Source organism: Rhopilema esculentum, chromosome 1 (genome assembly GCF_057945365.1).
Source record: "Rhopilema esculentum isolate cy_ngs chromosome 1, ASM5794536v1, whole genome shotgun sequence".
NCBI classification, from domain to species: Eukaryota; Metazoa; Cnidaria; class Scyphozoa; order Rhizostomeae; family Rhizostomatidae; genus Rhopilema; species Rhopilema esculentum.
The window spans coordinates 1,776,438-1,786,559 of record NC_142815.1 but is presented as its reverse complement, the minus strand read 5'-3'; the positions used below and the strand labels follow the sequence as shown (position 1 = coordinate 1,786,559).

At 35.3% G+C, this 10,122-nt stretch overlaps 1 protein-coding gene across 9 annotated transcripts in view; it reads right to left on the bottom strand.

The window, feature by feature from the left end:
- Nucleotides 1–93: 93 nt before the first annotated feature.
- LOC135690402 (cytoplasmic polyadenylation element-binding protein 1-B) overlaps nt 94–10,122 on the bottom strand; it is a 56,319-nt gene continuing 46,290 nt past the window's right edge. For 8 of the 9 annotated variants that reach the window (XM_065207952.2, XM_065207954.2, XM_065207960.2 and 5 more), the window contains 7 exons: nt 9,640–9,729; nt 8,371–8,522; nt 7,287–7,401; nt 6,836–6,919; nt 5,581–5,675; nt 4,758–4,953; nt 94–3,436 (listed from right to left, as the gene is read on the bottom strand). In XM_065207952.2, the coding sequence (XP_065064024.1) occupies nt 4,759–4,953; nt 5,581–5,675; nt 6,836–6,919; nt 7,287–7,401; nt 8,371–8,522; nt 9,640–9,729 (731 nt within the window). In that variant the 3' untranslated portion in view covers nt 94–3,436; nt 4,758. The remainder of the gene's footprint in view (nt 3,437–4,757; nt 4,954–5,580; nt 5,676–6,835; nt 6,920–7,286; nt 7,402–8,370; nt 8,523–9,639; nt 9,730–10,122) is intronic. The other variant, XM_065207955.2, reaches the window with a different exon arrangement.

The window sequence follows — 10,122 nt, the reverse complement described above, 5'->3', positions numbered from 1 at the left end:
ATGGCATCTCTTGAAAAATACAATCTGATAATCCTGAATTCGTCTCCTCTCATCACAAATCACGCAGAAATAACGCGAATAAAACGCGGGCAATGAAACAAATTTTTGTATCAACTATACAACTACAAGATCTCCAAACTAACTCTGCTAAATTTAAATTGCTAAAAACGAATGGATATTTTAGTCAATCCGAAAATGTCCAAAAACAATTCATCTCAAAATTCATACAATAAAAACTCAGCCTGCTTTTAAGTTACTGAGCGAAAATGTCCAAAACTTCAAAATATATTAGGTAACTATATCTATGAAAAACGTTTAAAGTAGTTTTAAAGGTAACATGCGATAAAAGAGAGCTCATATGTCATATGCCAGTTTGCCAGTCTGTCCAAATATGTCCGAAAGGTATCTCCGGACGTCGGCCTTATCTTCCATAGGTCGCGATAGTTATAGTGATGACGTCATAAAATCTATTTTTAGAATTTTACGAATTTGATCACATAATTAGAGAAAATACGATGAAATAAATCCAAATGTGGTGTGTAAAAGACAGGATATATTGAAGTACCAAGGCCAAGTTACATTGGTGGGAAAAGAGTTTCGGCTTATTCGACCATATTTCAGGCAGTGCTTTTTTAATGCCATTTTGTGAAAACCAAGAACTCTAAGAACAGACTATATGACGTCATTAACATTTTGAGGTCAACAAGATATTGTGACGTCACTTACAGGCTTTCTCTGCGTAGATAGCAAGGAGTGACGTCATCAAAAAGAATTTTTGGGGTATAGCTTCTGAGGGACTTGGAAAATTTCCAATGTGCTGGAAATAATCTCCGTAAAACGACTGGCTAACTAGCCTAACTGAAATATTACAATGCAGTTAAAAATAAATTTGAAATACAATACTAATCGACCACATAAACGTTATGTCCGATTTAAAAGCGAAATTAAAAACGTAGCCAATTTGTTTTATGCGACAAAGTAAACGACAAAGTAACATCTTTGTAAAAAACATCAAGGGCCAAAAAGTGTATCGCCAATTGCAGTAGCGACCCCCGGTGGCAACACTTGCAAACTATACTGGGAACTAGAAGCAACACTTGCAAAGCAGGGGGTACACGTTAAGCAAAACAGTGTTTTGTCAACTGCGGTAGCTACCTCTGATGGAATAACTACGGGTAACTAGAAGGAACACGGACGAAGGGGCAGCACGTGCAAAGCAGGGGGGTAAACATACAGCAAAACATCTGAATGAGCTGTCAAGCTGGGCAGACTGAAAGCTGACCCATTGTATGTTAATAGAAATATGAGGATATCTTAATAAAGCCTTATTCCGCGTAAAATCTATCTTTTCGAATTGGTTTGTATTCGCCTTTTCGTGTCAGTTTCCCCACCTCTAGACGTCTTAAAACCAGCCTATTGCATTACAAGAATAAAACGATAAACAGTAACATGAACGATATAATGGACTGCTAAGCGACCTTACATGCAGTCTAGCTGCACTGAATATATGACGTTAACGTTAAAAGCATCAAAATATGACCTTTGGACTCATCATTGACCTTTGACCATGACCTCTGACCCCGAACTTTGACCTTGTGGCCAAACCTAACCCGTGACCTTTGTCATCAGACATGACCTCCAAATACACAATTATTTTTACGATTTTACAAGCGATGAGTTCTATTAACAAGCATTTTAATTACTTGTGCCACTCTAAACTAAATTTTAAAACTGCCAGCATGACGGATTATGGCTTAAAATTGCTAACGAAGCGTTTATATTTAAAAAAACATGGCCATCTTAATAGCTAAAAGAGCTAAAATTTGTAATTATTTGTGATCAAGGACCGCAAAATACTGTGGAGCAGAAACTACAGGCGTCTCTCATGGCAACTTTAGCATTTTATTTGCTACACATTTTTGTAATATTAAAAAGAAAGTAAAATAGTTTCCTTGAATTTTTTTCTTTTTTTGTAGTACAAAGTTGTTAGTATTCAGTATCTTCTAGACACTATCTGCCAAAAGAATTATAATTTTAGAAAACTTGAGTCGGATTATTTACTTTAGTGATACAGATTCAATTAGGACGTCCCTTTGAATTAAAATTCTAAGTTTAGTGAAAACTTAAATGAGTCAGGATTATTTACTTTGGTGATACAGATTCAGTTAGGGCGTTCTTTTAAATCTTTTAAATTCTAAGTTTTTATCAACTGAAAATTTTGCCTTAGATGTACCGGAAATTTGAAGACGTACCATATTTCTAAACTTAGTCACTGGAAACAACTGTATAAAAGTATAAGAATTAAACAAATCAAAATTAAAATTAATTCCACTTCACCTCCAGCAATAAACAAATTCACGGTAAAATTAAATATTCTATTTACAAACTACACGGGGGTAAATCGATGCGAATTAAGAAATAAAAAAATACAGTTAAGATAAATAGGTAACAACTAATATTGTCTAAAAAATTGATAAAAATATATTCAAAAATAGCGCTCCATTCGTAACAATAAATCTCAGTTAATATCTTAAAAAGCAATTGTATCTGCAATTAAAATATAAGGCCAATAAATTCGGGTAGAGCCAGTGGCGTAACGCGGGACATCTCTTAACACGGGATTCCACTCCTATTAACGCGGGACTCCCGCAGGAAAATCCTATTCAACGCTATAGTGAATGTCAAACACAACAGCAAGATCTAAAAATGATTGCTTTTTTCTTTAAATAGGGGCAGCAGAGTTGAATAAGATAAAGTCGAAGAACTTAAAAGTTTCTGAAAGTGAGGTGAATTTGAGTCCGTCTAGTTGTCAAATTAAGATGCCCTAATCTGCGTTACGCCACTTGGTAGAGCCTTTTTCAGGCAAAATTTCCTTTACTTAAGAAAAGCAAATAGACACAGAGGAATGAAGAGAGGCTCATTATTCAATACGAGGCAACATTAAAAGGGTCATTGGAGCATTCAAACCCTCAAAACTAATTCATTTACAAGCTCGTCGATTACTGGCTTCAATTACCAAAAAGTGAGGTCCTCCCATCATGCCTTTTGCTCCTATCATTTCAAATAACAGCAAAGGAAATAATGACCTTTGAACTTTGGCCTACCAACATTCACAAGGCGTATGTATGATTAAAAAAAATGACCTTTGACCTACACGGTTTCGATATACGTATTAAACATAAATGGTTTTTCATCTATAATTTGAAGACGTTGAAATATGCTGTTTAAAATAATTTTTAGCTAAAAGCCTCACATAGCATATAGAAGTTTTAAAATAAATGATCTTTGATCTATGAAGCGGTCTTTAACTCACCAATTTACGAATGTTTTCAATGATCTCAAAATCAGCATTGTTATAGTCCAGCTTTTCTATTAGCTTGGCAATTCAACGAGTCTTTCACTTATTCACCAAGGTTCTGAGCTTCATGTGCAAAACCTGGAATGACAAGGTGAAAAATACAGGCTGGAATAGAATTTGATAAAACATATTTAAAGGACAAGTGACACACTTTTTACCCTATCTTTTCTTTTCATTAACTTAAAGATCATCATTTAGAAGTAAGTTTTTCCTGGTTTAGAATAAAAAATTCTAATCAGGGAGCGCAAAGGGCGCAATTTTGCCTTTTATCACGTGACCCTATGACGTACATTGTGATAACTCGGAATTTTCCTGTGATTAATAGAGAGTTTACGAAACACAACGCGACAGGTCCAGACGAACTGAATTCGTTTAGAAGCGTGTTGTAAACGTTAATATTGCACTGTATACCAGTAGCAGCAATAAAAAATTATCACAATCTACGTCACGGTGTCACGTGATTCATTTCCCACCATAATTTGAAAAGGGTTTTTAAGTAGAAAAATGAAATCAGAAAGGAAAAATATTTTAACAACACTCTCATACAGCATTTTACTTTAAGTTAAAAGAAGAAAAAAATTTGGCGCCAAAAGTGTGTCACTTGTCCTTTAAGCATTTGCATTGAGTAGCTTCTAAAGTCAGGATACAGCAAACTTTGTGCATCGAGCAGTGTCCTGGTCCTCATCTAGATGTGATCACACCTCATGATTCTCACGCCTGAAATTTACAAAGAGCTTATGGCTCCCCTCACTTGGGTGAAGGATTGGTCATGTAGTCACTTGAACACTAGACCCTTGATCTGTCGTTCGTGACCCTATCCACCGGGCTATCCTCGCACCACTATCAACTGTTGCTGATATCAAAAATTCTCCCTGCTGATAAGGAATTTTATTACAATGTTTCAAACTAAGAGGAATGTGAGATAAACAAGAGCTCTCTAAAATCATTTGGGATCTCATAAGCAATAAAAATTGAAATCTGGGATGATATATTTGCCCTCTGGTTCAATCATAGTCTTAGTCGATTCGGACTCAAAAGGTCTCCTTGATAATAAAACATTTGTCTCAAATGCTCGTTTCCATCTTATGTGTTAGACAAGAAAGAGAAATTATACATATATGTATCAAATATTTAATTATATTTATAATTTATAATTTGGTTTATAATGCAAATATATATTTATAATTTAACTGAACACAGATACAAATTAACAGAGAGTATAAATGCTTAGGTACGAACTGCTTTTAAGTCTGAAGACAACACGTGTAGTGCCTCTTACACCAAAGCATATCACGGTGAAAGGTCAGTCTTCACAACATAGAGACCAAAGGTAAAAAATATGAACAAAGACGGCTAAATGATAGCACTGTTAAAGAATGAAGCAAATAAGCTTAAATACCTTAATATGTTGGAGTAGAATTCTTGCTGTGTCTCGTCATCGGTCGATGCATTCTGAGGCTGGCAATAGAGTGATGCCATCCCCAACAAGACCGGCAAAAATACCGGAAACATTCCGGATCACGGCAGAAAAATGGACCAGGATGAATATGGCATGTACTGCACATGGAATCTTCCAAATACGGGTCAATTTGAACCTAAAATACGGAATATATTCTTGATATATACTAGGCAATAAATAGAGAATTACTAAAGCATTAAAAAATTATCGAGTGTTTACGAGAAACGTTTCAAATTTTCTGCTAAGTTGTAGAGAACACAAACATCTAGAGACCGTTTTTCCATGTCTCTCAGACAAGAACAAGATCAAATAACAGTTTTCACAATGAAAATAGATGATTGAAAAAACAATGAAGAAAGCACATCTTCGTCTTTGAAGGACTTTTTAAGGTTTACTGGGTTCATCAGGGAAAATAAAGCTGTTCCCATATTTGCTCGTTGACCCTTGACCATTGTTTCGTATCTGGGCTATCATACATTACCGTACACAGCCATATAATGATATTTAAAACTTAATCATAAATATTTGCAAAGCTTGAGCCCCGAAATTTGACTTTCACTCTTGACCTCAACTGACCTTACATGTAAAATATCATTCTATTAACTATTATAAACTATCAAATATCAAAAGGTCAAATATCTTGCTGGCAACAATGGCGGAGCAACGGTGAAGGTTGCAAAATACGGTGAAATTAAATATTGAGCGATACAATAATATTGATTTTGTCAGTATTAATATCAAAATTTAATCTACATTTAGCTACCTTCTTTGTGAACTTCGGCGTCTTAATCTCGATAAAGGCAGCATGCACGGCACTCATGTAACTCCTTCTGTTGTTGAATGTTACCCGGCCTGAACCTGCGATTGACAAACTTGGTGTTACGAGAGAAAATTACGAGAGAAAGCTACAAGAAAAAGCTACCAGAGAAAGCTACGAGAGAAATGTACGAGTGAAAGCTTTGCGAAATAGTTACGAGAAAAAGCTACGAGAAAAAGCTACGAGAGAAAGCTTCGCGAAATAGTTACGAGGTAAAGTTGCGAGCGAAAGTTGCGAGAGAAAGTTACGAGAAAAAGGTACGAGAGAAAGCTACGAGAAAAAGTTACGAGAAAAAGCTACGAGAAAAAGCTACGAGAGAAAACTTCGCGAAATAGTTACGAGGGAAAGTTACGAGAAAAAGCTACGAGAGAAAGCTTCGCGAAATAGTTACGAGGGAAAGTTGCGAGCGAAAGTTGCGAGAGAAAGTTACGAGAAAAAGGTACGAGAAAAAGTTACGAGAAAAAGCTACGAGAAAAAGCTACAAGAGAAAACTTCGCGAAATAGTTATGAGGGAAAGTTGCCAGCGAAAGTTACGAGAAAAAGCTACGAGAGAAAGTTACGAGAAAAAGTTACAAGAGAAAGTTACAAGAAAAAGATACGAGAGAAAGTTACGAGAGAAAGCTGCGAGAAAAAGTTACGAGAAAAAGCTACGAGAAAAAGCTACGAGAGAAAACTTTGCGAAATAGTTATGAGGGAAAGTTGCGAGCGAAAGTTACGAGAAAAAGCTACGAGAGAAAGTTACGAGAAAAAGTTACAAGAGAAAGTTACAAGAAAAAGATACGAGAGAAAGTTACGAGAGAAAGTTACGAGAAAAAGCTACGAGAAAAAGCTTTGCGAAATAGTTACGAGAGAAGGAAGAGCATTATACAATGAATTATGGAAATATTTTGCTGATCTCTTCTCTGCAAATATCAACGGTTTCGTCTTTAAAATGAAGCAAAGTTGATAATCTTATCAAGCAAACATATTATTACAGTGCTTTGGAAGTTGTTTATAATATTGCTTTAGGTTATTAGAATACCCTAAGTTTTTGATCCTGCCTCAAGCCAGCATGACATGAAAAGCAACTGCTATGAAAATAAAGAGCCTTGGTGGAAGAGATGATCAACTCTGGGAAACCTTAATTACCAAATAGTACTTTATGGAATTTTCTAGCATTCGTTACAGTCAAAGAATTGGATTGAAAATTAGAAAAACGTACCGATTGGGTATTTGTGCTTGTCAGTATCAATCCCAGCGTACACCACTCCATCAAATAGGTCATTCATTATTATGGCAAGTGCCTCTATGAAATAATCAAAATCCAGCGTTAATCTGAGGAATCTGGTCTTAGATTTTCATTAATCTAGCTGAAGATTTAGTTGACCCATATTACATATTGTATCAAATCTTGTTTCAGATTGCGATGAAATCCGACTATGTTGATTGTACCTTGTTTCAGGAAAAATTGAATCTTCTTTCAGGATTCAATGAATCTTGTTACTAAAGCGTTACTACGATTGTAATTCAAGTTACCTTAATTATTGTTTCAGCAAAGGAACAGAATCTATTGTTTAATACGGTATCTTTTGCAATGAACATGGTTACTCGTTGATATATTACTGTAGTTTACGATAGTAACATAGTGTAACTGCGATTTGAATTCAAGTTACCTGCATTTATCATGCCGTGCAAACCACCAACAAACACAGTTTGGCTGGAATCCAACTTCTGAGTGACATTTCTTGAGCAGTTGCTGTCTGATAATACCCATGGAATGACTTGAACCTGTAATATGATGAAATATCAAATGATATATTCTCATATGATAAAATATCAATTGATAAGATCAAACCCTGTTATCACAACAAAACAATATCACACGAAAAAACATTAGAAGGAAAAATATCAAGCAATAAAACATCAGAAGAAGAACGAAAACAAGATTGATATCAAATGATTAAAAAATCAAATGATAAAATATCAAACGATGAAATATCAAATAGCAAAATATTAGAAGACAAAATATTACATGATGAAATACCCAATATTTAGGCATAGAGGAAAAATATCACACGATGAAACATCCAACGATAACAAGCAGAAGAAAAAATATCACACGACAAAATATCAAATAATAACACATCAGAAAACAATACTTCACACGATGAAATACCAAACGGTAAAATATCAGAAAACAATATTTCACACGATGAAATATGAAATGGTAAAATATCTTATGTTACGAAATCTTATGAGAAAAAAATATCTTATGAAAATATTACATGATGAAATACCAAATCTTTAGACATAGAGGAAAAATATTACATGATGAAACATCAAAACATAACAAGCAGAAGACAAAATATCACACGACAAAATATCAAATAATAACACATCAGAAAACAATACTTCACACGATGAAATACCAAACGGTAAAATATCAGAAGACAAAATATTACACAATGAAATACCAAATCTTTAGAAATAGGGGAAAACTATCACACGATGAAATATCAAACGATAACGAGCAGAAGATGAAATCATACACAATGAAATATCAAACTATAAAAATTACAAGATGAAATATTACACAAGAAATATCACACGAATAAACAGTAAATGATACACCACCAGAGGAAAAAATATTATATTATGAAATATCGCTCAGTATGTCATTATATAATTAGATATAACCACATAATAAAAAGAATGTATTTGTAAAAATTATAAAAAGCAAGAGACAGAGGAACATACCTCCTTACAGCGCATTCTTCGGCTTGAGATCTTGTAATACCAATCTCCGCCATTACTGTAGTCATGGGTACAGTCGCTTAGCAACGCCTTGACAGACTTCTCGCTTTCAAACAGCAGATAGACGTAGCCTTTAGGAGGGGAGGAAGTCAAAACTGAAAGCGATAATTAGTAATATATATAACAATATATATAATATAGATTTACATAGAATATGTAATAAGATTATACAGACTTAAAATACATTAAACAACAACCTTAAAGAAACATCAAAAAAGTTTACTTGAAAAGAGGCTGGAACAAAAAATGCAAAATGGAAACGAGGCTGATGATGCGCCTCCGCTGAGGTCAAGTCGGTTTTGTGTCAAAATAGCGCAGCTTAATAACTCATGATACAACAAGGGCAAAGTGAACTTTGGAGAGATCGGGTTTTTACTTTAAATATGACGCCCCTATTCCTGGCAGATGCGGAGCAATAGTGACACTGTTCAATGCTCACTCTTCTAATTTCTTAGGATTTTTAAGAAGCTTCTCAAGGTTGAGGTTAATCAGTATTACGGCTTCGTATTTTTTGGCCATTCTAGGGCTCGTCTTAAAATAAAGAGTTACATAGGATAAAATGAATATAGGCCTCCCCAATGTCTTCCCCTCTGCCCGCCTCCACGATACAAAGCCGCCAAACCTAACCCAAGACTCAGATAAGATATCTGGTTTATACAGCAACTTTCAGCCCATAAGTCTGTTAGACATTCATCTAACATGCTTTCTGATGTCAGATGGAACACTTCTGGCTAACCACGCCTGCTCTTAAGCATATTAATTCACAAAATAGTTGTGCGGTGATAAAACTTAGCTTTTAACTTCGCCAAGGATTATCCTCCTTTCACGGACCCACCTTCAAAATACTGTTACGGAGACAATGCTGTCTTATTTTCTAATGAAAATCTATTACAAACAGTGACGTAGCTTGGCCATCCAGAATAGGGAGAAGGAGAGTCGCCAGTATTAAAATTTACCGAGAGAGACATTAAATAACAAAAGTCTAGGTGGTATTTCACCTACCGATAGACGATGTTACTGACAAAAAAAGATTTGGTTGACCTACTGAAGTTTTACAGGTTAACTCGTGACAAATTAGGTGGGGGTCACTACCTCTGTACAGGCCCGTCGGAACCGGGGGGGGGGGGGGGGGGGGGCTGGAGCCCTCCTAATTATTGTCAAACTGTAGTATGTAGTATAAATGACAAATGGCGTTCTGAAGTTGATATTTACCTTTCGGCGGATGGCGATTTTGCTTGCCCTCTTTGCCTGGCCATTCTACCTTGACAGGTCCAAAGCGCCGGAAGGCTTGCTGCAGACCGGCTGAAACAAAGATAATTCTAAATGAATAATATGATGATTAAAGCTTTTCAACTTTGTTTATGGTCACTAGTGATTGGTCATGATTGATTGATTGATGATGAGTGACTAGTTGATTGGTTGATTAGCTGAAGTGATTTGTTGATTGATTGGCTGATCGATGATGATGATGATTGAAAGTGGCTCGTTGATTGGTTGATTGATTGGCTTGAGAAATTGATTGATTGGTTGATTGATAATGATCATTGAAAGTGAATAGTTGATTAGTTGATTTATTGGCTGAAGTGATTGATTGATTTGTTGATTACTTTAGGAAGTGATTGATTGATTAATTGATTATTATTGAAAGTGATTGGTTGATCGATAAGGCTGAATGATGCTGAGTGGTGATGATTG